Below are 27,627 nucleotides of genomic sequence, written 5' to 3'. Positions count from 1 at the left end.
CTTCGATTATTTTTTCCTCCATCAGGTTAATTTTTCATATCTCTACCTCATCATACTTGGTTGTCTTTGCCATCTCTCTGACAAATAATTACTACTATGTAAATTCACATTTCAGTCAATTTAGGGAGATTGCTAAGGAAAACAAGGGCTTTGGGGTTACCTAACTTGGGGAGGAGTCTTAGGTCTGCCACTTTGCAGTTACATAGTTTATTTTTGAGCTCCGGTTACCTTGTCTGCAAAGTAGGGGTATCTACCTCCTAGGAATGTTTCAGAGGCTGTGAGGTAAAGTCTGACTTATTTGCAAATTTGTTATTATTTGCTAATCCCTTGCTGCCTCACGGCTTGGCACACCACGTTAGTGATCTGGACTAAATTCAAGCAAGCACTTACTTCTGGCTAGAAAAGGCCGATCCCAGGGTGTTATAACACTACGATTTGACCATCCCAAGATGTCAGCTCCAAGCTCTACTTTAAGACAACTCTGCCACTCTCAAGATGGCGTCCTGGAAGTGCGTCACCGGGGATGAGCCCCAGAAATCTCGCGTTAGGCGGGGCCAAGTGGTAGGTTCTCGCGAGAGGCACGTCAGTCTCAGCCGGGCGTCGTGTGAACGGCAGCTGGTGCCGAAGGCGGAGGTGGCACCTGAACGGTGAGCGGTTGGGTTGGAGGCCGTGGTAGCAGGCCCGGGAGTCACCGGGGGCCAAGGAGGTGTAGAGACCGGATTAGGGGACTCGGGAGGTATAGCGGATGGCGTGTGTCGGGGGGTGGTCCCATTTCGGGATCACGGTTGCCGGAACGAGGCTGCCGGAAGTGCGCTGAGGGGTTTTTCTTCTCCCCGGGAACCCGAGGGGAAACTGAGGCTCGGGGTGGGGCTCGGAACTGGGGGAAGCGCTGAGGCCGCCGTCTTTTCCTGCGAGCAGAAGATGTCGGACAGCGAAGACAGCAACTTCTCCGAGGAGGACAGCGAGCGCAGCAGTGACGGCGAGGAGGCCGAGGTCTGTGGCTGGGACGCTGGGGGAGGCATTGCGCCTGGGGACAGGACCAGGGCAGAACGGCCCATGCGGGAGCTTAGCGGGGATCAGAAGGAGCTCTGGCCTCTGGGAGCTTCCAGGTTGTCGGGAGAGATAGGGAAGTAGGCAAGCCCAAGTCAAGCAGAGGCTCAGGTGCTGGAGACCCGGGATGTTCCAGGTCCAGTGAGATAACAAGTGACGTGTTTGAAGGACTTGGCATATAGTAAGAACTCACTATTAGTTTTTATATTTAGGTGTGTTCAGTCATTCCAGAAATATACTTCTAATGTCTACTACATGCTAGACGCACTTCTTTACCCTTGGGTTACGCCACTAAACAAAACAGATTTTTAGAATCTTTCTTTGCTCTGGTGAAGGTAAACAAACATGACTGAGAAGTAAATCATTTAGTCAGCTAGAAGGCACTCTGGAGAAAAGTAGAGTTGAGAAGGAATAGGGAGTGCTGGTTGCACTTTGAGTAGGATGATCATGGTGAGTCTGGGAGGGTGCCATTTGGAAAAAGATTTGTGAGGTGAGTGAGTAAGTCATGTCATGTGGAAGAAGGGTGTTCCAGTAATGGGGAACTGTAAGTGCAAAGTTGGGAGCATGTCTGTGGTGTTCAGAAAGTGACAGGAAGTTCAGTTTGGCTGGATCAGAGTGAGTGCAACATAGAAGTAACAGGAGCCAGATCTTGTCGAATCTTAAAGGCTGTGGTGAGGAATTTGTCCTTAACTGAGTGAGATGAAGCCATGAGAAGGTTTTGAGCAAAGGAAGCATGTGATCTAATATTTTGAAAGGATCACTTTAGCTTCAACCCAAAGAGGTCTGTTGAATGTCACTGTTTTAGGAACCAAATAAACATTTCCTGGGGCATAGCTGATTTCAGATATTATTTTATTAGCTATTAGCCTGTTTTATTTATTCCTCATTTACTCGTTTGTTGAACAGGTAAATGTTTGAGCATCTATTGCTATGCTCCAGACACTTCCTAGGCGTTGGAGAGAGTGGAGCAAGGCAAATTTCTGCCTTCACAGAGTTTACACTTAGTAGGCAACAATTACAGACAAACAAAGAGATGGCAGTATGATTATAGAAACGTTAACTTATTGCTTAAGTTAGTTGCCAACACTTGTAGAAATTTCATGTAAAAATCAAGCTCTCTTGCTTTTCTGGGACAATGGGAAGAGCCAGCAATCTGAGTGACACCCACAGCAGCACTTTTCTCAAGAAGTGGCACCCCTTCTTTAAAGTTAGGAATTTTCTCCAGTTCCCGGGATCTATTAATTGCCATTTGTCATCATGCAGATTTAAGAAAAGGAAAGATTTCATAAACCTGTGTTCTGGAAAACATCAGGTAGGTGAAGAGTGCCATAGGTTTCCCTTGAGCTGCCCGACTTATTTACGTTTCCTGTTTGCCCTCTGCAGGCATTTGATTGTCAATCTTTGTTGTGTCCTTTGGGGAGTCCTCAGCTTGCCATGGTGGGAATGGGACAAGAGGGAAGATGACACGAAGGGCCTTTACTTGAAGCTGTCTCACTGAGTCCTTGGTCTCTGACTCATGGCTTCAAGACACTTTGCTTGTGGTTAAAGCCTGATGGTAATGAGACCCTCATGAGCTCTCTGTCTTGAGGTGGAGGTAGTTTTATAAGCAGATGGTTACTCCAGGGGATGCTGAGGACGGACTGTGTAAGAGCACGTTCAAGCCCTGAGGTAACATAGAGATAGTAGTGAGAGCTATCTCCTCAGAGGATGCGGAGCCAGGTTTGGAAAGAAGACTGCTGGGACTGAGCCAAGGGGGATGATGACAAGGTTCCTAGAAGTCAGGCTGTGGTCCTCCTGTAGTGTGAATTGTTAAAGTAAGGGACATTGTGGGCTAGTTAGGATTCTGTACTAAGCAAATAGAATTGACCCTTGAACACGACGGATTTGAACTGCTTGGGTCCACTTATTTCTGGATTTTTGTTCAATAGTAAATTGTACTGCATGATCCAAGATTGGTTGAATCCTGAGATGCAGAACCGTGGATACGGAGGAACCTTGTATTCGGAGGGCTGGCCATAAGTTATGTGTGGATTTTTGACTACACAGAGGGTTGAAGCCCTTGACCTCCATGTTATTCAAGGGTCAGCCTTATTTTTTTAGTCATTTTCTGTTCCCAGCCCCAGGCTGGGTGGTGTGTTAGGGACCCAGCAATGCCTGAGCTAGCATGGGCCTTTCACTTAGGGAGCTAGCTCTCGGTGGTCAGGGCTGTGATGGAGGAAGCCCAGAGAATGTGCCTGACTTTCCCTGGTGGGGAGAGGGCAGGCATCACTTCCTGGGCATCACTTCCTGGAAGAGAGGGTATTTTTTTTTTTTGGATAATTTTATTCTTTTATTAATCTTGATATATATATGTATTTATTATTAAAATTCAAAGTTGCTATATGGAGAAATAGCTTTGTACCAATATTGTCTTTGTATGTGTTTATCAATAATGTATGAGATTGCCTCCTATGCTCCTTTTCCTTTATTCTCTTGCAGGCAGTAGATGTAGTTATCAGTTGTTTTTAAAATTTCTAGGCAGCCAAAGGACTAACTAGTATCACTTAAATAAAGAAGGCAAATTGTTCCAAAGTAGGAACAATTACCTTCATTATGGAACATAGAGTCCTCATATGAAGGGAGAAGAATTTCATAGCTAAAAGCTTTCAACTACATAAGATTTATGAGTAACTATGTATGTTGTTTCAAAGTGGACTCTCTATAATTAATGTCTAGGGGTTATCTTTGGTATACGATGGATTTTGATTTTTTTTTTTTTTTTTTTTTTTTTTTTATGCGTTACGCGGGCCTCTCACTGTCGTGGCCTCTCCCGTTGCGGAGGACAGGCTCCGGACGCGCAGGCCCAGCGGCCATGGTTCACGGGCCCAGCCGCTCCGCGGCACGTGGGATCCTCCCAGACCGGGGCACGAACCCGCGTCCCCTGCATCGGCAGGCGGACTCCCAACCACTGCGCCACCAGGGAAGCCCCCTAAGATTTTGATTTTTTAAATATTATTAGATAATATACAAAAGAATATATTTAATTGTATGTAAGTTATGAGAAATAATAAAAAGGAGAGGGTATTTTGATTGAAGTATGAACAAGAGGCAGAAGAGAAAGGCTTTTTATGCTGAGGACCAGCATGGATGATGGACAGTGCTATGAGAGCATGCTGCAAGTGGTTCATTGTGGCTCAAACCTAGCATTTAGGAGGGGGAGCCCAGCGAGGCGGGATGAGAGGGAGAGGCAGAGGGCACAGTGTGCACTCCCAGACCAGGCTACTAGGGAGCTGGTTCTTTACCTGAGGGCAGTGGGGAGCCGTGGCTGTGTTTTAAGCAGGGCACCAAATGACCAGATTCATGTTTTTTTGTTTCGGTTTGGTTTTGTTTGTTTTTGTTGTTTGGCCGCATGGTGCGGCATGTGGGATCTTAGTTCCCTGACCAGGGATTGAACCCGTTCCCCCTGCAGAAGTGTGGAGTCTTAACCACTGGACCGCCAAGGAAGTCCCCCAGATTCGTGTTTTAGGTCATAGTTTCCCAAGACTGTAGGATGTTTTCCAGGTGGGGAGTAATGAGAAGTGCTTTTAGGTGGAATAAGACTAAGACCTGAAGCCACACTGACTCATTTATTTTCTTTTTAGTTGCACACGCTGTCTTTTAATTGGGTCATGGAGAAAGTTTCACTTTAGTGCTACTGTGTCTTGAACACCTTTCTGAAATTTGCTAGTCTCTGTGTTTGGCAGGGAGAACAGGCCTTAGACTTAGCCTGCAGCAGGCAACAATGTCATGTTGGGACTTAGTAACATTGTTTTGCTTTTATCTTTATGGTTACTTTCTGTTTATAACTAGCTAACCTTTAAAGAGTTTTAACTTCCGAAACATTTCAAAACAAAAAAGTTTGCCTCAGAAGTAAAAATTTTGGTGAATTTAAAGAAAATATTAGATAAATGGGTTGTATCGATGTGGACATGGCAAAAAGTCATGAAGTTAATGAGGGAAAGGTTGAAATTTGGGGAACACTGTTTTGTGTGGGTCATTGCCTTTTGTGGTTTGTATGAAAAAGAGGGATTGGAGGCCAAGAGACAAGAAAGGAAGCTGGGGCAAGGATTCAGATTTAGAGGGCAATGTTCTAGCCTAGGCTAGGGGCTGTGCAGATGGGGAAGAAGGGATGGATTGAAGAGTTGCTCAAAAAGCAGAAAGGTCAGGAATTTGGTGCCTGATGGGAGCTAGAGGAGGCAAGCACAGGTCTAGGGGAAGACACAGAGGCCAGTTTGGGGTGTGGTGGTTGTGAAGGGCTCAGAGGACATCTGAGGAAGGTATCCAGGAGGCTGCTGGCACAGGAGGGTCTCTAGTTCTGGGAAAAAGTAGGGGACTGGAGACCGATGGGATGTCATCTACAGAGACAGTAAGTGAGATCGTGGAAGGTAAAATGGCCAGGAAGAGAGTGCATGGAGGGAGAAGGAAAGTGGGCCCTTGGTTGAACCCTGGTGATTGAAGCCAATATTTGAGAGGTGAGCACAGTAAAGGGAGCCTGCAGAGGAGCAGGCGGAGAGGTTGGAGAAAAGCCAGGAGAGCGCGATGTGGCAGACACCAAGGGAAGAGCGTTTACCTGCATAGAGAGTGGTCGGTGGTGTGAGAGGTCTTATAGGTAAGGACCAAAGAATGTCCATAGAATAGCTGTGAGAGGCGGTCAGTGGCCTTGGCAGCAGTGTGGACTGGAAACAGATGTGGGAGTCGTCACAGAGATGTCCACCACAGCCAAGGGAGTGGATGAGATGGCCCAGGGGAGTTGTAGCATGGAGAGAGACAAGAGCCAAGGACCAAACCTAATGGAGTGATAACATTTAAAGGCTCGGTGGAGGCTAGCAAGGAGATCTAGTTTGGGGGGGGGTCAGCTCCCAGATACTGGTTGGGTGGATGGCGGTGCTGTCACTGAGATAGGATGGCTACCAGGGAGGCCTGGCCGGGGTGGAAGGACATGTATGCAGAGCAGAGGGGGCTGTGATCGTCCAGGCAGAGCTGAGGTCAGATTTAGGGGTGGAGAACATGGTGTCTGGATTTGGGGGTTTCAGTACACTGGTGCCCCAACCCTACCTGACCCTGCAGGTAGAGGAGGAGCGGCGGAGTGCAGCAGGTAGTGAGAAGGAGGAAGAGCCTGAGGAAGAAGAGGAGGAGGAAGAGGAGGAGGAATATGATGAGGAAGAAGAGGAGGAAGATGATGACCGGCCCCCCAAGAAACCCCGCCACGGCGGCTTCATTCTGGATGAGGCTGGTATGTGACAGGGCTGGCGAGTGCTGAGCAGAGGCTGGACTTCCACCTTCAGTTCTATTTCTCCAATGTACTTTTTAAGCATTTTCTTTTGGTAAATGTCAAACACACAATCGTAGGGTAGTTTACGGAGCCCCCTTCTGCCATCACGTAGCATCAGTAGTGAACAGCTCAGTGCTGCACCTGTTTTGCTTATTCCTGCTCACTCCCACCCACCACTGGATGATGTTGAAGCCAATCCCAAATACACAATTTAACCCCAAAATATTTCATATGTATTCCTATAAGATAGATCCTTTTAAAACCCAGTTACAATGCCATTATCCTCCTTTAAAAAACTACTAATCGTGAAAAGCTCAGATGACCTAGAAGTAGGCAGCTGGACAGGGTAGTGGAGGCTGACAGATGCAGGTCCCTTCTGGCCTTGCTCTGCTCTTTTCTCCACGTGGCCCTGGGCAAGTTGCTGCCTGCCTGTCTGAGCCTCTTTTCCCCCTTGTACAGGGGGACAGGCAGTTCTGCCGACTTCAGCAGGGATGTTTTGGGGATTTGGGGGACTATGCATGTAAAGCACGTCAAGCTGATGGCAGCCCAAAGTATAATGCCCAGCCTGCAGTAGGCCCTCAGAAAACAGGGTTATTATTTATGTTACATAGACCCACAATGTCTCTGCTGTTCTATAACTGCTTTTCTGTTCAATGCTTGTGGAGGTAGATATAACATAGATAGTTGAGGTTAAATGAGTTAATTCTCGGAAGGAAAGTTTTCTGAACATTTGGCAAGTACTCTAAATTTTAGCTGCTCTCATCATCATCATCATCACTGTTGAAATATCTGTTTTTTTCCAATGGCTGCACATTGTTCCATTCTGTGATGTGCTTTATTGAACCAGTCTCTTGTGGGACATTGATGTTGTTTGTAGTTTTCAGTAGTATAAGCAGCACTGCCTTGAGCATCTTCATATAACACTTAGACTCACATATGCAAGTTATTACCTAGATCAGGCATTCTTAATCTTTTTTGTACCGTGACCCCTTTTGGAGTCTGGTGAAACCTATGGAAGTGTGATTCCCTGACCCTTCTCAGAATCATGTTCTGAAATGCATTTAAAAAAATATACAGGATTCCAAAGAAAACAATTATATTGAAATACAGTATCTAAATAATAAGAGAACATTGTGATGTATGTGCTTCTTTTTTAGCACATTGAAATAACAAGATTTAGTGGAGGATCTCTTAAGAATCTAATTTTGATGTAACACTGATTGTGAGTAATATTTTGAGATATTTATAGCGGTACTGTGCTATGAAAATATCAGATTTCATGGCTGACACTACTGTGGTTTGTTGCCATTGCGCATAGTTGATGTTGACTAAATTTTGTTGACATAATTGATGTTGACTAAATTTCACTTAGAGATTAGTGAAAATGAAGATGTAGTTTTTTCATCTAACAGACACAGACGTGGCAGATTTTTTACATGGTAAATCCCTATAAGTCAAATTGCTGGACAAATGGGATGCATATTTTTTTTTTTTGCGGTACGCGGGCCTCTCACTGCTGTGGCTTCTCCCGTTGCGGAGCACAGGCTCCGGACGTGCAGGCTCAGCGGCCATGGCTCACGGGCACAGCCGCTCTGCGGCATGTGGGATCCTCCCGGACCAGGGCACGAACCCGTGTCCCATGCATCAGCAGGCAGACTCTCAACCACTGCGCCACCAGGGAAGCCTGATGCATATGTTTTTAAAGCTTTTTCTTTGGCCAATTATCAGCTCCTGAAAATGTCGCTACTTGATACTCCCACCATCCATACATGAGAATGCTTGTTTCCCACACGCAGGTAAAGAGGAGCGACTTGAAACACCACCCTTCATTTTCTTGGGACCTTCTAACCTGAGAGGAAGCCAGGGAACAGAGGGGCAGGAGATGCTCTAGGTGTTCCTGGTTCTGAGAGAGCTTCGGCCCTTTTCTGAAAGGCTGAGAGGGAGGGAGTCCTTGCTTAGAGAGAAAGTCTTAGACAGCAGATGGGCTCAGATCAAAAGAATGGATAACATGCCATGTGACAAAGATGTGGGCCACTAGGGACACCTACTTGGTGGTGGTGGGAGTGACATTCAGCACTGCCTGTGGCGGTGCCCATTAACATCTACCACATCAGGACCCTAGATCCAGCAATTCCCTTTTAGGAGATCGAGGGATCTCCAGGTACATAAGGATACAAGAACAAAGACACTTGCTGTGATCCTGTTTGCAGTTGCAAATGTTTGGTGACCTAAATGTCCATCGATGATAAGGGCCTGGTATAATGAACTATAGGACAGATAATGAGGCGTGTGCTGCTATGGAAGAACTCCAAGCTACTAGTATTGCTTTAAAAAAGAGGGTGGGACAGAACAGTGTGTTAAAAAGTTGTGTGGAAGGGGACTTCCTTGGTGGCACAGTGGTTAAGAATCCGCCTGCCAATGCAGGGGACACGGGTTTGAGCCCCTGTCCGGGAAGATCCCACATGCCGTGGAGCAGCTAAGCCCATGTGCCACAACTACTGAGCCTGCGCTCTAGAGCCTGCGAGCCACAACTACTGAGCCCGCGTGCCACAACTCCTGAAGCCTGCGTGCCTAGAGCCCGTGCTCTGCAACAAGAGAAGCCACCGCAGTAAGAAGCACGCGACCACAATGAAGAGTAGCCCCCGCTCACCACAGCTAGAGAAAGCCCGCGTGCAGCAACAAAGACCCAGTGCAGCTATAAATAAATAAATAAGTTTATAGGGAAAGAAATTGTGTGAAGGGAAAATAGTGGTGGGGGATTTATATGCGTTTCTTCTATAAGGTCAGATTACCTCTAGACTAGAAGCTGGTCACACAGTTGCACCTGAGAAAGGGGACTGACGGGTTAGAAATGGGAGGGAGACTCACTGTACACTTACACCCTCTGTGCACTTTGGATGTTTTCGTTGTGTGTTGTTTCAGTTTTTAGTGTAATATTCAATACATACAAGAGCATGTGTTATGTAGTGGAGAGGTTAAGCGCATGGACCCTGGAGCCAGACTGCCTCTCAGGTATCAGCTGAGAGTCCTTAGGCTAGTTAGGTGACCTCTCTGGGTCTCAGAGCCCTTACTGTAAAATTAGAACAATGGTGGTACCTCCCTTAGGGTTGCCAGGATGATTCAATGAGGAATTTGGGAAGTACTCAGAGGAGGGCAGGGCACACAGTACGCTCTCAATAAGGGTTGGCTGTTACAAATGTAAGCGAATAATAATAAAACCAACAAACCACAAACCCTATCTTTAAAAAAACAAACAAATAAAAAAAACTATATACCAATTTTCCCTTCCCTTGATAGTTGGGAGGGGACTTTTCTGCTTGCTTATTTTTAAAATGGATCTGTGTGTGGTAGGGGGAGGAATGACTACCAGAGTCAGGTGGATCTGCACATTAGACCTGACCCTGCTGCTTGAGGCAGTTCTGAGGCTTTGGATGAGAGCCTCACCTGTCCGAGCCTCAGTGTGCTGACCTGTGAGGTGGGGATTTGTAGTGCCTGTCGCCCAGAGGAGATGTTTCCTGGGAGCTGTTGTCATGAGGTCATCTTTTCCCTGGATGCCCCGCTGATCACCTGGCGTTCCCGTTCCAGATGTGGACGATGAGTATGAGGATGAGGACCAGTGGGAGGATGGAGCAGAGGACATCCTGGAGAAAGGTGTGTGTGGGCCCCACCTCTGGGAGACCACTGGGGGTGTGGCCGAGAGGGCCTTGAGAGCCCACCCCCACCCCCATGCCCAGAGCCACCCCAACCCACACCCTCCTCACCTTGCTTCTTTCTGTCGTTGCCAGAGAGGCCAGCTCCGCACCCTTTTCCTTTTAGGCCCATGAGTTGGGGGGATGGGGGCTGTGGGGAGAGGACTCTGGGCTCCTAGGGCCCCAGTGAATCCCTTCTGGGGGCTGTGGGGGTGGGACAGGCTCTATCCCAAGATACCCCCCACTTCCTGGGCCAGTGCCACCCCTTCCCTGTTATTTTCCGTTCTGTGCGCCTCATACATTTCGGCTTCTCCCCCCACCACCTGGTGCCTGGCCTTTACTTTTGATTTTCAACCTTCTTGTGTCCCTCCCTTCCCCTTCCCCCAACCCATTGGTTGATTTCGCTGCTATAATTTGGCTCATACTTTGTCTGCCCTCGCCCACCACCACCACCACCACCACCACCACCACCACCACCACCACCTCCTCTTCCTCCAAGTAGAAGAGATTGAAGGTAAGAACCTGAAAAGTGTGCTTCCCCGACCCTCCTCCCATATCCTGACATCTCCTCCTTCCTGCCTGTGGCACCCTCCCTCACCCCTGACCCCTCCCCGGCCCCGGGGGCTCTGACTCACGTAGGGTCCAGAGGCAGGGGGTCTGGGGCCAGGTCTCCAGCAGTTGTTGGCCTGGGAAAGCGTGTATGTGTTTATGTGTGCGTGTATGTGTGAGTGTGAGCATTGCCGGTAGCAGGGTGAAGGGGTTGGGGGGCTGGGACGGAGTTCAGGATGTGCTTAGGCAGTGGCAATGAGATGGGGAACAGCTGGATGTCCCCAACTGCTGGGCCCCATCCCCAAGGAGGACACTGAGAAGCAGGATGCTGAGTAGGCCAGAATAGGAAGATGAGGGTTAGGGGTTTCCTCAGTGAGGCATCTGCCGCCCCAGGACCCACCTCTGACCCCCTTAACCCCCACCGCTTTCTCCAGGCCCCTGCTTGCTCTTCATCTCCCCTTACTCACCCCATCTGCCCATTTTTTTTGCAGCCTCCAATATCGACAATGTTGTCTTGGATGAAGACCGTTCCGGGGCTCGCCGCCTACAAAACCTCTGGAGGTAAGCAGTGAGGGGAAAGGGAGGTTTGGGGGCAGGTCAGCCCACCCTCCTATCCTCAACCTTCAATTCTTGTTTACTTTCCCCCTCACACCCCAGGGACCAGCGAGAAGAAGAACTGGGCGAGTATTACATGAAGAAATACGCAAAGTCATCTGTGGGAGAGACGTAAGGGTGTGGGCTGGGCTGATGGGAGGCTGGGAGCAGGTGGTTCCTTTCCGAGAAGGGTCAGGGGTCTGACAGACCCCTTCCTTCCTGACGGCCCTTCTCTCTCCAGGGTGTATGGAGGATCCGATGAGCTCTCGGATGACATCACCCAGCAGCAGCTGCTCCCGGGAGTCAAGTAAGGGGGTGGGACAGGAGGGCCGAGGTGGGAATTTTTACTGGGGTGATGTGCCCACACGGCTCACTCCCTGAAATAAATCAGGTCACAGTGTCACACAGACAGAGTGGTGGATGGTGGGAAAAGAGGGGAAGGGCAGATTGGCACTGTTCTCCTCTCTGCTTATGGATGGAAGGATGGAGAAGGGAGAGGGTGTGGAGGGAGAGGAAGAAGGATGGGTGTGGTGATTTGTATGTTTCATGATGAGGAGACAGTTTCACTAAAAGGCTTCCTTTTCCTCTCTTGTCAGGGATCCCAATCTGTGGACTGTCAAATGTAAGGTATGTGCTCTGGCCTCATGGCTTGGGGGAGGCAGGGGAAAGGGAGAGGCGGCCTCGTTGGGGGGAACTCTCCTTCTGTCTTTCCGGGGTCTCCTTGATCTGTCACTCTCTTCCTTTTGTCTGCCTCTACATCCGTCTCTCTCCCCCCACCCTCCTCCTCCCCTCCCCTCTCCCTCCCTCACTCAGTGTCTCCTCCCTGTTTTTCTTGCTGTCCATTACTCTTGCTCTGTAATCGCTCCATCTCTCTTGCTCCTCCCTCTCTCCTACTTTTTCTTTTTTTTGGCCTTTATCTTTTTTTTGGCCACGCCACGTGGCTTGCAGGATCTTAGTTCCTCAACCAGGGATTGAACCCAGGCCCCTGGCAGTGAGAGTGCCAAGTCCAACCACTGGACGGCCAGGGAATTCCCACTGTCTTACTTTATCTTTTTTGCTTGATGATTCTTTCTTTCTTTTTTTCATTGAGGTATAATTGGCTTACAATATTATGTAAATTTCAGGTGCACAACATAGTGATTCACAGTATTTTAAAGCTACTCCATTTATAGTTATTAGAAAATACTGGCTATGTCCCCTGTGTTGTACGATATGTCCTTAAAGCTTTATTTTATTTTATACATAGTAGTTTGTACCTCTTAATCCCCTACCCTTATCTTGCCCTCCCCCGACTCTGTCTTTCTTGCTGCTGTCTCCTGCCCCCTTTTCTATGTCCTGTTCTCCATCTTGTCATTTCTCTTAAGTCTGCCTTTCTTCTTCCAGATTGGGGAGGAACGGGCCACAGCCATTTCCTTGATGCGCAAGTTCATTGCCTACCAGTTCACAGACACGGTAAGTTGGGTAGGCAAGCAGCTCGTGGGTGAGAGACAGGTAAAGCCCAGAGTGAGGGACAGTACAAGTTCAGGGGTTCCAGATACCCCTTGCGCTGAGCCGCACTGCCTGGTAGGTGAGCTGCTTCAGCTAGAAAATGACTACTTTCTGGATCAAAGTGTTCTTCATGCCTTACAGAGGTACTGTCTTCATTCTTTCTGCATTTCTGGCAGGATTCCCCAGCCTCTGCACCCCTCTGGAAGTCAGCCATCTAGCTCCCTGAGCCTTTTCTGCCTGAGAATGAGTTCTGCCTGTTCACCAACCCTGGTGGGCAGCTGTCACCCTCTTACTGTTCGGTTGCGAGTCCCACCATAGGGCAGTGTGGCTAAGTGCATCACAGAACAGGCCTTTGGGGAGGAGAATTCCTTCCTTCTCTCTTTCACTCAGTTATCAAAATCCACTGAGCCCCTCCTCTGGGCTGGTCCCGGCATTGGGAGATGCTGAGGATACAGCCGTGACCATGCCAGAGCTGGTCCCTGCCCCTTAAGGGCTCATTCACACACAACACACAAAACATGAAGTAATGCTGGCTGCGTGCAAGGCAGCAGATGCTGCATTAAGGGCACAGATTTTTCTTTAGACTCCTGGGTTTTGAATCCTGCCCCTGCTGCTTCCTCACTGTGTGGCCTCTATCAAGCCGCTTCCCTTCGTTGTGCCCCTTGCTTGCCCCTCAGCATCGTTAGGATTAAGTATATTTGAATATGTCCAATCCTTAGCCGGGACTTGTTCTGCAGCTTGTGTTCAGTAAATGTAATTGTTATCATAGGCGTAATTGTTAGTTTTGGAACCAGGACGTGCTGGTTGGTAACTTTCTCACTGAATATGATTTGTGTTAGGCTGAGTGCATAGCTTTTACCTGCCAAAACAGTGGGTGTGTGTCAGTGGGACCAAGTGGACAGTTGCAGGATTTGCAAATCATGATGTTGAATGTGCTCAGACTTCTACCCTATGCCCTGGGCAAGATTCTAGTGACCCCATTTGAGATGGGACTGAAGTGGTACATGTATATCATGAAAGCCAAAATCTCTCCATACGCAAGTTCCATTTTTCAGAAGTAATTACTGTTGGTTTGTGTGTCTTTCCAGACTGTCTTCTCTGCATATTGAAAAATAGGTATTTAAAAAACAAAAGGTATTATATACGTATCATTCTGCAGAGAGCCTTTTGTCAATACCATAGTCATCTTTCCATGACAGTAAGCATAAGGTGGTTTCCATTTTTCACTATCACAGCGAATATGGAAACAAACGAGGTGCTTTTTAAAAAATTGAAATATAATTCACGTACTGTATGAAAACATGTTGCTGGATTTGGTCTTCTATTTCATTACAGATTTTTGCATCTATGTTTATAAGGGATGTTGGTCTGTAGTTTTCTTAGGATGTCTTTGTCTGGTTTTGGTATCAGGGTAATAATGGATTCATAGGATTAATTGGGAATGTTCCCCCCTCTTCTATTTTTTGGAAGAATTTGTGAAGGAGTGGTATTAATTTTTTAGATGTTTGGTAGATTTCACCAGTGAAGCCATCTAATCCTGGGCTTTGGGTGTGTGTGTGTGTCTGTGAGTGTGTGTGTGTGTGTGTATGCTTTTTGCTTATTAATTCAATATTTTTACCTCTTATAGGTCTATTCACATTTTCTATTTCTTTTTGAGTCAGTTGTAGTAATTTATGTCTTTCTACAAAACATTCATTTCCTTTAGGTTATCTAACTTATTGTCATGCAGTTATTCATAGTATGCCTTAAAATTCTGTAAGTTTGGTTGGTAGTAATGTCCTTTCTTTCATTCCTGATTTTGGTAATTTGAGTTTTTTCTTTTTTTTCTTGGTCAGTCTGGCTAAAGGTTTGTCAAATTTGTTGATCTTTTCAAAGAACCAACTTTCGGTTTTGATGGTCTTCTCTATTGTTTTTCTAACCTCTATTTTACTTATTTCCACTCTGATCTTTATTATTTCTTCCTTCTGCTTGCTTTGGGATTAATTTCCTCTTTCTCTTCTAGTTTCTTAAGGTGGAAGGTTAGGTTATTGATTTGAAAAAAAATTTGTTCTAAATTGATGTTTACAGCTGTAAATTCCTCTAAGCACAGCTTTCTCTGCATCCCATAAATTTAGTATGTTGTGTTTTTGTTTTCATCATCTCAAAATATTTTAAAATTTCCCTTACGATTTCTTCTTTGAAGTGGTTACTTAGAAGTGTGTTCTGCATATTTGTGAACCTTGTAAATTTCCTTTGATTTCTGACTTCATTCTGTGTGGTTGAAGAATATATTATACTTGATATGATTTCAATCCTTTTACATTTGAGACTTGTGTTGTGGCCTAACATATGGTTTATCCTGGAGAGTGTTCAGTGTGCCCCTGAGAATTCCACTGACAGACTGTTTAGCTATAGATGTCTGTTAGGTCTTGTTGGTTTGTAGAGTTGCTCAAGTGTTCTGTTTTCTTGTTGATCTTCTGTCTAATTGTTCTATCCATTGTCGAAGGTGGGGTATTGTAGTCACCAGTTATTATTGGTGAATTACCAATTTCTCTCTTCATTACTGTTGGTTTTTGCTTCCTATATTTTGAGGCTCTGTTGTTAGGTTCATATACATTTATAATTCTTATATCTTTTTGATGGATTGAACTTTTTATCATTATTAAATGTCCTCTGTCTCTGGTAACAATTTTTGTCTTTAAGTCTGTGCTGCTGTTAGTATAGTCACTCCAGCTCTCTTTGGTTCTAGTTGCTTTTTCCACAGAACATATGTTGGATATCTTTCTGTGTCACTACATATAGATCCATCTCATTGTTTTTTTAAGTACTACATTGTATTTCATGGTACAGGCAGACCTCGGAGATACTGGTTCCAGACCCTCACGATAAAGTGAATATCATAGTAAAGCAAGTCACATGAATTTTTTTGTTCCCCAGTGCATGCAACAGTTATGTTTACACTATACTGTATTCTATTAAGTGTGTCATAGCATTATGTCTAAAAAAACCAGTGTACATTCCTTAACTAAAAAGTAATTGCTGTTGGGAAAATGGCACCGATAGACTTGCTCCCTGCAGGGCTGTCACAAACCTTCAGTTGTAAAAAACACAATAGCTACAGAGTGCTATAAAGCCAAAGAGCAGTAAAACGAGTTATGTCTGTATGGTCATTCCATAACTTAACAAATCCCTCTTTGGGGGCATTTAAAAATTTCCAGTCTTGTTCGTTGTCTATGCTAAATGGCTCTGCAGTGAATGTCCCTGTGTGGGGGTCATTGCACAAACATGTTTCTGTGGGATAAATTCCTAGAAGAGAGACTGCTGAGGTGGCAGTCATTACTGGTACCAGCAGTCGTGTCTCACTGTCTCTTTTCACTGGCTCGGCCCTCCAGCCCCTGCAGATTAAGTCGGTAGTGGCACCAGAGCATGTGAAGGGCTACATCTACGTGGAGGCCTACAAGCAGACCCACGTGAAGCAGGCCATCGAGGGCGTGGGCAACCTGCGGCTTGGCTACTGGAACCAGCAGATGGTGCCCATCAAGGAGATGACAGATGTGCTCAAAGTGGTGAAGGAAGTGGCCAACCTGAAACCAAAATCCTGGGTCCGCCTCAAGCGGGGCATCTATAAGGACGACATCGCTCAGGTGTCTGGGGCTGGGCTGGGCTGGGGTGGCCGAGGAGGCCAGGGCTCTCTGTTCTGTCCTCCCCTCCTTTCTCTTTGTCCTTTCCAGCCCCCTGACTAGTGCAGAGAGCAGAACCCCACACGGATCAGGTGAAGCAGAGTCTGGACTTTGTTGTGAGCACACAGGAAACGGATGACCATCTTCTGTGCATGTTCTATGCGTGTTGAGTAAAGATCTGAAGGTGGTGAGGGAGTGAGCCACGTGGAGTTCTCGGGGAAGGGGTGTGGCAGAAGGCAGCCCATGAGCTAGGACCGTCACTGGCCGAAGCAGAGTGAATGAGGGTGAGAGTGGCAGGAGATGAGTTGAGGAAGGCAACGGGGCCTGTGTCTCATCCTAGAGCTTTGGCTTTTACTGGAGTCAGGTGGGAGGGTTCTAAGGGATACAGTGTGGCTTGGATTTGATAGGATTACGCTGCTGACTGCATTGGGACTAGACCACTGGTTCTCAAGCAGGGGTACCCCCAGGGGACCTTGCACAATGAATGGAGACATTTCTGATTGTTTCACCTGGGGAGGGAGTTGAGTCTGATATCTAGGGGCTAGAAGCCAGGGGTGCTGCTAACATCCGTCAAGGCGCGGGACGGCCGCCACAACAAAGGCTTACCCAGATGAGAAACCCTGCAATAGACTGGATGGGCCACGGGAGCAGGGAGACCAGTGAGGAGACTGCTGCCACAGCCTAGGTGGCAGGTGATGGTAGGACAGGACTGAGGCTGCAGTAGTAGAGGAGAGGGGAGAGGTCAGAATTTTTGAAGGCAGAGCTGACTGGTTTGCTACCAGGTTGGATATGGGTATAAGAGAAAAAAAAGGAGTGAAGAATGCGTCCCACGTTGTGTGCCTGAGAAGAAGGAAGGATGGAGAGGGACAAGATGGGGAGAGGAGTGGGTTTGGGGCAATCAGGAGGTTAGTTGCAATTATGCTGGGTGTGCGGGACCTTCTAGACATCCAGGTGGAGATGTCAAGATGGCAGTGGATATTCAGTTTCAGAATGGAGGGAAGACAGGCTAGAGAGTGAATTTGGGGGACTTGTCAGCAGTTTCATTTCTTCCCCATCACCCTCTGTCCCTTGCCCTTCCTGGCATCTCCTTTCCCTTTCTGTGTCCGGGGTCAGGAGGGGAGGGCTGGGCCCCTGCTGACCACCTGTCTGGCCTTCTCAGGTGGATTACGTGGAGCCCAGCCAAAACACCATCTCCCTAAAGATGATCCCGCGCATCGACTACGACCGCATCAAGGCCCGAATGAGCTTGGTATCATGGGGATGTGCTGCCAGTGGGGAGAGGGGGTGCTTGATACCCCTGCTGGTGGCCAAGCCCTCGTCCCTCACCCTTCCTACTCATGCCCCTTTTCCTACACAGAAAGACTGGTTTGCCAAAAGGAAGAAGTTTAAGCGGCCTCCACAGAGGCTATTTGATGCAGAAAAGATCAGGTGAGTGTCCTTGGGCTGGGCCAGGCTGGGTGCCCAGAACTGTGGTGGAGGATATGCCTTTGCAGGTTCCCCCACAGGGCTGGGCTCCCAGAGCCATCTGTAGTTTGTGAGTGGTTAGCTTGGCAGTATAGCCTTAGCCATGTTATTTAACATCCTTGTGCCTTGGTTTCCTCTGCTGGAAAGATTATAATAGTAACCCCCACTTCCTAGGATTGTATTGAGACTCAAATGATTTAATATGTGTGTGTACCCAGAACAACACTTGACACCTAGTAAGTGTGATTAATGGTATCACATATTGAAATGAGATTTATCAACACATCAGGCTTTATAAAGTCTCTTACCCTCATCTCCTGATGCCTGGACACCTCAGTTGTGGGTACAGAGCCCCTTCCACTCAGGGTGTCTCCCTCCCCCTCCCCGCTGGATAGAGCATTGGAGCAGCCCAGGGTTTCCAGTGTTCCAGGGCTGCTGGGGGCTCCAGCGGGAGGGCAGGAGAGGAGGAGTTGGAGAAACGAGAGCCAGTGACGCTTTTCCTCTGGTCCTGTTCCGGAAACACATCATGAGCAGCCAGTTTTTCATTCTGTTAAAGGCTGGACTGTAGAATGAGCCTTTTGATTTGCCAGCCTGGGCTAATACCTCCAGGCCAGGCCAGATTAATACTTCACATGCCTGAATTGGACTCCTTTACACCAGTGGTCTCCACCCGTCTGGACATCCCCTGCTGAGCACAAACTAGAGTGACCCTTCCCTGCCCCCCAGTAGCCGGTCTGACGCAGTGCCCAGACATGCGCAGCTGAGCAGTCTTGCCTCTTGCCAAATGTAGCGTGTGAATGAGAAGATGATTGAGCATTCGGCAGGAGGAGCTCAGCCTGCTCCCCAGTGCTCCGTTTTTGAGAGCGGGGCAGGCTTTCCCTCCCCACTCTAGAAGCATGGGCAGGAACTAAGGTCCCCCTGTCCCACATGCAGGGCCATTAGAGTTAAGCACAGGCTTGGGAGTCCCGCCCCTCTGCATTTGAATCTTGACTCTCAGACTCAAGGGCTCGGCCATGTTGGCCGTGTGGTGTGCCCTCCCTGAGCCTCGTTCTCTCATTTCCCTGGAAACAAGGCTCATATTACTGATGTCATGGGCTTTGGGGAGGAGTCGGTGAGGTCATATGTGTCCGTGAGTGTTAACTGTTAGCAGTGTCTGATACTTTGTCTAGCTAGTACTCACCGAGTGCCTGCTGTGTGCCAGGCCCTGTTATAGGGGAAATAGTGAATAAAAGATGCTAAGTCCCCCCCTTCTGGAGCTGCCATTCTAGTTAGGAAGATGGGTCAAACTTGCTGTAGTGGAAAATAAAGCAGGGACGGGGGGCAGCAGGGTGCAAGAAGGTGGGTGCTGTGCGCCCTTCCGTTGAGGCGGGGCCTTTGGGCTTTGTGAGAGGTCACTCTCGCCAAGGGGTGTGTGTTTTGGGAGGGGATGGCTCAGGCATCCTGTGTCCTTTTCCCCCTTTGCCAGCAGAGGAGACTGAGGTACAGCAAGATTCTCCTCTTAACCTCCGCTTCCAATGTTCTCTCCCCCACAAACTCCCAGGTCCCTGGGGGGTGATGTTGCCTCTGATGGTGACTTCCTCATCTTCGAGGGGAACCGTTACAGCCGGAAGGGCTTTCTGTTCAAGAGCTTTGCCATGTCTGCTGTGGTGAGGGTCCCAGAGGGGGTCGTGCTAATGGCGGTGGGAAGCGGGGAGGCCAAGCTTTCTCCCTCCTGCGGTCCAGGCCCCAGAGCAGTGGGTTATCTGGGCTCGTCTTGGATCCTCAAGTTAGGAGCATCCCCAGGGGATTAATCTCACCATCTCTCCAGTCCGCTCAGCTGGGCTGTGACGCTGACTTTCATCCACTTCCTTCTCTTCCTCTTGTCTCTTGGGGCTCAGATCACGGAGGGTGTGAAGCCCACACTCTCTGAGCTGGAGAAATTTGAGGACCAGCCAGAGGGCATCGACCTCGAGGTGGTGACTGAAAGCACAGGTATTTGGTCCTGGTCAGTAACCCAGGCCAGGGAGGGGGCGGCCCATGGTGAGCAGCCCTCAAGTTAGCCCTGTGCCTCCCCCCACAGGGAAGGAGCGGGAACACAACTTCCAACCTGGGGACAATGTGGAGGTGTGTGAGGGTGAGCTCATCAACCTGCAGGGCAAGATCCTCAGCGTGGATGGCAACAAGATCACCATAATGCCCAAGCACGAGGACCTCAAGGTGGGTACCATGCTGCCCGTATGTACGTGGTGGGTTGAGGGCATGACGAAACCATGGAGTAATCTTGAGGTCACTGGTTTTAGTTTGCTTAGGGGTGGTTGTGTCTGAGGCTTGTCTAGGCCCAGCATGGTGTGTCTGGGGTGAGGCTGTCTCCAGGTGGGTCTGAGGAGGTGTCTAGTCTGGTGTCATATGTCTTGGGGACAGGCTGTCTCTGTGCGGGGTAAAGGGTTGTCCAGGCTGATGTCCTGAGTCTCCGGGGCAGGCTGAGGTTGGTCCAGGTGGCCTGGGGTAGTCTGTGGTTGGGGGTGTGAGCCTGGAGTGGGTTTTGGCCAGGGTCTTTCTGAGACTACGAGTGGAATCTGAAGATGGGGAGACAGATGGGTTGTGGTGACTTCCCCTGACTTGCTTGTTGTCCTCACACCCGATCCCTAGGACATGCTGGAGTTCCCGGCCCAGGAACTTCGGAAGTACTTCAAGATGGGGGACCACGTGAAGGTGATTGCCGGCCGGTTCGAGGGCGACACAGGCCTCATTGTGCGGGTGGAGGAGAACTTCGTCATCCTCTTCTCTGACCTCACCATGCACGAGGTAGCTAGTGGAGGGCTGGGAGTGGGGTGAATGTGCCAGGAGGAGACCGAGGCCGATGAGCCACGTGGACCCTGCTTCACCCTTTCCCGTCTCCCACAGCTGAAGGTGCTCCCCCGGGACCTGCAGCTCTGCTCAGAGACGGCATCAGGTGTGGATGTCGGGGGCCAGCATGAATGGGGGGAGCTGGTGCAGCTGGACCCCCAGACCGTGGGTGTCATCGTGCGACTGGAGCGGGAGACCTTCCAGGTGTGTGTGCTGCACGCAGAGGCAGGCTTACTCTAGGGGCTTCCTCTCCCTCCAGCTCCTCATCCTGGGAGGTGGCATGGTGGCTAAGATCCCAGACTGCGCAGGGTTGCAGACCTGGCTCTGTCACCCATGGCCAGCTGTGTGGTATCAGACAAGTGCGTGTCATTTACCCTCTCTGTGCCTCAGTGTCACACCCTGTAAAAAGAAGATAGCAGCAGCATATACTTCGTTAGTTGTGACTGAATCCGTGACATCAGATGCGTACCCAGGCATTCGGTGCTTTCTCAAGGGCTGGGTGCTGCTGGTGCCTTCCTCCCCTTCACTGTGCATGTGGGAGCCACAGAGCATAAATGCTTAGGACCTTGGGCTCTGGATTCACATCTCAGCTCTGTTGCTCTGTGCTGTATGACCCTGGGCTAGTAACTTGCCCTCTCTGGGCCTGAGATTTCCCCTCTATAAAATGGGAATTGTGACAGCATCCATCTCAGAGGGAAATTTTGAGGCCTCAGTGAAATCTTGTGTGAAGGATTTAGCATGGGTCTGGCACAGAGTGATGGGTAGACATTAGCTATTATGTTAACATCTGTTCCTCTGCTCATCTCTCAGGTCCCTGATGCTCAGTTGGAATGGAGGCTCCTCCCAGAGGGTGTTTTGGAATATGACTGGGGACATTTTCGGTTGACCCAGTGCCTGGGGGGTGGTTCCCTGACATTACCTGCCCCAGAGTCAGGGAGTCTAGACGTCCTGCAGAGCTTGGGACAGTCTCCTACAGGAATAATCATCCCACTGTAGGGAAGCCCTGCTCCACATCACCCCTTTCTACTCTCATCCCCTCAGTATCCCCTCCCCTCCCTCCATAGGTGCTGAACATGTATGGGAAGGTGGTGACTGTCAGGCACCAGGCTGTGACCCGGAAGAAGGACAACCGCTTTGCCGTGGCCCTGGACTCAGAACAGAACAACATCCATGTGAAAGACATTGTCAAGGTCATTGATGGCCCCCACTCAGTGAGTATAAGCTCCTGCCCGTCTGTCACATCTGAAAGAGTTGGGGTGGGGCATGGCCACGAGAGTGACTGTCCTTCCCCATCCAGGGCCGGGAGGGCGAGATTCGCCATCTCTTCCGCAGCTTCGCCTTCCTGCATTGCAAGAAACTGGTAGAGAACGGGGGCATGTTTGTCTGCAAGACCCGCCATCTGGTGCTGGCAGGGGGCTCGAAGGTGAGACAGGCATGGTGGCACCCTGTCTGTTGACCACCTGACTCGGCTCTCTGACCTACCCTGACCCCAGGAGTGACAAGAATGGGCTTGTGGAGGATTAGGAGGGCAAGTGTCAGTGTCAGGTCCTTGGCAAAGTATGGAAAAAAAGGGTTATTGGGACACTGAGCTATTTACCAAATAATTTGTTCATTCAGTTTTATTGTGCACCTGTTAGGTGCTTGACACTGGGGGTACGGCAGTGAACAAGACAGAAAAACCTCTGCCTTTCTAGTGCTGTTGCTCTGGAGACGAACAGATAAATAAATACATGCATGATACACCTGGGGCTGATGGCAAGCACTGTGAAGAAAAATAAAACGGGACAAGGAGACAGAATGATGGGCGCTGCTCCAGGTGGCATTGGAGCAGAGACCTGAAGGAGGGTCAGAGAGCCACCTGAATGTCTCAGGGGAAAGCAGAGTTCCTGAGGTGGGATTTGTAGGGAAGTTGTACAGAACCAGGTATCAGAAAGGAAATCAAACCTGGGATCTGGGGAGCTGGGACCAGGAGATGGTTTTCTCAGGCCCTGCAGGTGGAATGCTGAATTCCCATGGCTTGCAGTTTCTGTGTCACTGGGGGTTTAAATTCCTGACTACCACATTTTAGTCTCACTCCTTGCCCAAGGGAGGCCTGGGCCTCTTGATTGACAGGCCCACAATGGCATAGGGGTGACTGTTTTCCCAAAGGGAAGTTGAGGCATCGTGACCAGAAGGAGGGAGGCATGGCTGCTGGGCAGGTTCAATCAGGAACTGTTCCCAAATGGCAGCAGGCAGTGTGGTGTGGGGGCTGGGAGCCTGTCATCCAGGCCCTGCCTTCCTTTTCACTTCTTGCCCTTTCCCCAGCCGCGAGATGTGACCAACTTCACAGTAGGTGGCTTTGCCCCTATGAGCCCCCGGATCAGCAGCCCCATGCACCCCAGTGCTGGAGGTGAGGGGAATTTGGGGTGGGGATATGTCTGGGGGGTGGAAGAGAGAGGCTGTTCAGCCCACACTCACTGAGTGTCTGCTCTGGGCTGGCCCGACCATGATGGGGCTCACAGCCCAGGGGAGACCCGACCCCTACCACAGTGCAGCCCAGGGTGGCTAGGGCTGTGATGGGAAAGCCCAGGGCTCTGGTGGTGGGCCCCCAGAGGAGCCTCCTAACCCAAGGGTGGAGGGTGAAGAGGGGGCTGGAGGGTACCCTGACTGTGGGCACAGCACATGAGAGGATGGCCCCAGGGACTGGTGACAGTCTTCTTCCCCAGGTCAGCGTGGTGGCTTTGGCAGCCCGGGTGGTGGCAGTGGCGGCATGAGCAGGGGCCGGGGGCGGAGAGACAACGAGCTCATCGGCCAGACTGTGCGCATCTCCCAGGGGCCTTACAAAGGTGACCTGCAAGACTGTGTGGAGGCCTGGGGAGGGGCACGGTGAAGGAGAGCCCACCCAGCCTGACCTCCTGCCTCCCCACCAGGCTACATTGGCGTGGTAAAAGATGCCACGGAGTCCACAGCCCGCGTGGAGCTGCACTCCACCTGCCAGACCATCTCAGTGGACCGTCAGCGCCTCACCACGGTGTACGGGCCAGGTCAGGGCTGGGAGGGAGGTTGTTGGGTAGTGCAAGGACCCTACTCACCCCACTTGTTCTCTGTGTCTACAGGGGCTCACGGCGCCCGGGCGGCATGACCTCGACCTATGGGCGGACACCCATGTATGGCTCCCAGACGCCCATGTACGGCTCTGGCTCCCGCACGCCCATGTACGGCTCTCAGACGCCTCTCCAGGATGGTGAGCACTCCCACGGGACGGGGATGAGGGGCAATGTGGGGGGATCTGGAGGCAGGACAGAACTGATGGACACACATCTCTCCCATTCCAGGTAGTCGCACCCCGCATTATGGCTCTCAGACGCCCCTGCATGATGGCAGCCGCACTCCTGCCCAGAGTGGGGCCTGGGACCCCAACAATCCTAACACACCGTCACGGTGAGGGCCAGGAGCTTGGGGGCTGGGGCAGGGTTTCCTGAGCCACTGGGTGTGTGTGCCCATGTACGTGAATGGTTCTGCTGTGTTTCTGTGTGATGGACGGGTCTGTGTGGTCCACCCTGTGTTCTCTGCTCTCAGCTCCAGGCTGGTTATGTGAAGGGGTAGGCAAGGCTGGGGCTGGGGGCAAAGTAATCTCTCCAGCTCCCATCGTAGTAGCATGCTGTGGTCAAGACCTGGGCTTGGAGACAAATTGTGTGATCTTGGTCATGTCACTTTGGGCAACCTCATCTCTATTTCCCAAGTCTCCTCACCTGTGAAATGGAGGCCTCTGGATGGGGCTGTTTGTGAGGATGAAGTTGCCTTGGTTTTGCCTGGTGTTCAGCGCTGTTCTGGAAGCATTTGCTATATCATTGCGATCACCACAGTCATTCTCAACAGACGTCTCTCCCCAACAGGGCTGAGGAAGAATATGAGTACGCGTTCGATGATGAGCCTACACCATCCCCACAGGCCTATGGGGGCACCCCCAATCCCCAAACACCTGGCTACCCAGACCCCTCGTCCCCGCAGGTCAATCCACAATACAACCCGCAGACGCCAGGGACGCCAGCCATGTGAGTCCACTGGGGCTAGGCCTTATCACCCGCTGTCCAAACCCTCCCCACTGCCACCACCTCCTTCTCTCCCCTTCTAATGCCCCCAGCTAATGCCCCACACCTCTCCTTATCTCTGCAGGTACAACACAGACCAGTTCTCCCCCTATGCAGCCCCCTCCCCGCAAGGCTCCTACCAGCCCAGCCCCAGCCCCCAGAGCTACCACCAGGTGGCGCCAAGCCCAGCAGGCTACCAGAACACCCACTCCCCAGCCAGCTACCACCCCACCCCCTCGCCCATGGCCTATCAGGTACTGCTCACTTGGCATGCCCTTGAGGGTGGTGGGCTAGGATGGGCCTTGGGCCTATAGGGACAACCAGGCCAAATAACCTGTTCCCAATGACCCCATCCCTTTTTCCCTACAGGCCAGCCCCAGCCCAAGCCCTGTTGGCTATAGTCCGATGACACCTGGAGCTCCCTCCCCTGGTGGCTACAACCCACACACGCCGGGCTCAGGCATTGAGCAGAACTCCAGCGACTGGGTGACCACGGACATCCAGGTGAAGGTGCGGGACACCTACCTGGATACACAAGTGGTGGGGCAGACAGGCGTCATCCGCAGTGTCACGGTAAGCACCCAGGCTGGTGGGTGGACGGGCATCCTTTCCTTTGGGGTCCCCAGTCTCTCTGGTTACTGTTTTCTGTTTTCTTTTTAACTGTCTATCCCCATTTTCCAGTACTCATTTATAGCTGGAAAAATAGATGTGGAAAGGTTTGGCATGTAAGCTCTACAGGCCAGGGACTTCTGCCTTTTGTGCTCATGGCTGGGCCCCCAACGGCCTGGGACAGTGACTGGCACCCAGGAGTGTGGTTACTTTTTGACATACTCTTCTAAGATCAGTTCAGTAACATGGACTAAGTGCTCCTCTGTGCCAGGCTTCGGCTTAGCGCCAGGCACCCACGCCCCCCAGGCGTTCCCAGCTCCAGCTCTGCTGGCCTCTCTCCATTCTTCTCAGTCACTGAATTCTCTGCAGCCTCAGGGCCTTTGCTTATTACTTTTCCCTGTCTAGAGAACTCTCTTCCTGCCATTCTTTGTCTAGTTAACTCCTACTCATCCTTCAAGAAAGCACTTGGGCTGTCTCAGATCTGTCTCTTATGGGTCCATGTAATTCTTTTTCATGTTATCTACCTGTTTAAAAGCTTAAAGTTTACCCTGGTGTGGTTCTTTGATTACCAAGCCTATATTTTCTTCCCAAGTAGCCCCAGTTCCTAGATGAGGGACTGACACCTTGTTGGCCCCTCAGTAAATATTAATTGAATTAATTAAACACCAGAGAGGAAGACAGCTCCAGGCCCTACCCTCACAGATTTCACATTCCAGCGGGGGAGACAGACATGTCTCCAGACAGTGACAGCCCAAGTGGCCAGAGCTGGGATATAGGAAGCCCAGAGGGAAAGGGGAGCTATGTGAACCCAGGGAGGCACCTTATCCAACTTTGGAAGGGATCAGGGATGGCTTCCGGGAGAAGGTGACATCTGCGCTGAGACCTGAAGAATGAGCAGGAGTAAGCCGAGAGCAATGGCTGGGGAAGGGGTTGAGTGTGTTCTAGATAGAGTGCACGTGCAAAGGCCTGGAGGTGAGGGAAAGCCTGGCACATTTGGGGGGTTGAAGTCTCTTCATTGTGGCTGGAACATAAAGATTCAAGGGGGAAGGTGAGTGATGAGGCCAGAGGAGTGGCTGGAGCTGGTCACATGCCAGCCTGGGGAACTTGGATTGTGTCCTGAGGGCACTGGTAGTTGGTGGAGGAATCTAAGCAGGGGAGTGGTGGGATCAGATCCGTGGTTTGGAATCAATTCACTATGTTGTTCTGTCATAGTTGGATCAGGGGCTGGGAGCCCAGAGGGAGGTCAGGCTGTACTATAGGGCTGTGGGGAGGAGAGGAAAGAGGGAGGTGGGAGAGACCCCTCAGGAGGCTGAATGGACAGGCCTCAGAGCTGGAGGTTGTTGGTGAAGTTGCTGACTAAGACGAGGTCTAGAGCTCTGGCTGGTGCCGGGGACCATGAGGCCATCCTTGAGACGGAGACCCAGGATGAGAAGTGAGTGTGGGGAAGAAACTGAGGCCAGTTTGGGACACGATGAGTCAAGAGCCTGAGAAACAGTCTCCCTTTTGGCCTAAGTTAGCTTCATGCTGGAGCTTTCCTTGCTGATCTGATCACCCTGCCCCCATACACCACAGACCCCAGGCCTTGGAACCAGGCCCAGCCTTCACCTTTCCTGCCCCTGTGTCACTTTGGGAAAGTGACTTCTTAGAATAAGCCCTGATCCTATGTCCCTTGAGGGGGGGGGGGGGGTGGTATCAGTCCTGTGTTGGGAGCAGGCCAGGCTGACCAGGCTGTCCCCACCCCCAGGGAGGCATGTGCTCCGTATACCTGAAGGACAGCGAGAAGGTTGTCAGCATCTCCAGTGAGCACCTGGAGCCCATCACCCCGACCAAGAACAACAAGGTAAGGGAGGACAAAGGGATGTGGGGGCATTGGGCTGCTGCCAAGGACCGTGACCCCATGTGTCATGTCGTCCCCGCCCCCCCCAGGTGAAGGTGATCCTGGGTGAGGATCGGGAAGCCACAGGTGTCCTGCTGAGCATTGATGGCGAGGATGGCATAGTCCGCATGGACCTTGATGAACAGCTCAAGATCCTCAACCTCCGCTTCCTGGGGAAGCTCCTGGAGGCCTGAGGCAGGCAGGGTGGACTTTGGCAGATGAATCTGGTAGATGGAGAGTGTCCCTCCTTCCTTTCCTGGCCCTTGGCTCTGACACAGGATCTGGGCCCTGGAGCAGGGCTAGCCGGGTTGATCAGGATTTCTTTTATTTTCCTTTCTGGGTTCCTGTCTCCCTCCCTGATATTCATGGGAATCAGAGTAGAGTCGACAGGGACAGTCCCCACCTTCCCCAGCTTTCTTTTGTGTTACGATCTTTCAATAAAAAGCTGTTTGGTCAAAAGTCG

The 27,627-nt window shown here is 50.4% G+C and overlaps 1 protein-coding gene across 2 annotated transcripts; it reads left to right on the top strand.

Annotated features, from left to right (window-relative positions):
- Positions 1-561: 561 nt before the first annotated feature.
- Positions 562-27,623, top strand: SUPT5H (SPT5 homolog, DSIF elongation factor subunit). 2 transcript variants are annotated; one of them, XM_032614312.1, is made up of 30 exons: positions 562-647; positions 919-993; positions 6,136-6,301; positions 9,926-9,991; positions 10,532-10,543; positions 11,070-11,139; positions 11,236-11,304; positions 11,414-11,479; positions 11,769-11,799; positions 12,556-12,624; positions 16,032-16,283; positions 17,479-17,568; positions 17,677-17,747; positions 19,324-19,429; positions 19,661-19,754; positions 19,843-19,979; positions 20,412-20,567; positions 20,667-20,813; positions 21,674-21,820; positions 21,907-22,032; positions 22,914-22,998; positions 23,315-23,434; positions 23,519-23,621; positions 23,705-23,832; positions 23,924-24,029; positions 24,485-24,643; positions 24,765-24,933; positions 25,049-25,252; positions 27,033-27,128; positions 27,215-27,623. In XM_032614312.1, the coding sequence occupies exons 2-30, from the start codon at positions 922-924 to the stop codon at positions 27,356-27,358; spliced, it is 3,261 nt and encodes a 1,086-aa protein (XP_032470203.1). In that variant the 5' UTR covers positions 562-647; positions 919-921; the 3' UTR covers positions 27,359-27,623. The 2 variants fall into 2 exon arrangements, with proteins under 2 accessions (XP_032470203.1, XP_032470205.1); XM_032614314.1 differs by lacking the exons at positions 562-647; positions 919-993 and having other exon boundaries at positions 6,163-6,301; positions 9,830-9,991.
- The last annotated feature ends 4 nt before the right edge of the window (positions 27,624-27,627 follow it).

This window comes from Phocoena sinus, chromosome 19 (genome assembly GCF_008692025.1).
Source record: "Phocoena sinus isolate mPhoSin1 chromosome 19, mPhoSin1.pri, whole genome shotgun sequence".
NCBI lineage: Eukaryota > Metazoa > Chordata > Mammalia > Artiodactyla > Phocoenidae > Phocoena > Phocoena sinus.
Note: the sequence above shows the minus strand (reverse complement) of the source record. Positions and strands in the feature narration are given on the sequence as shown.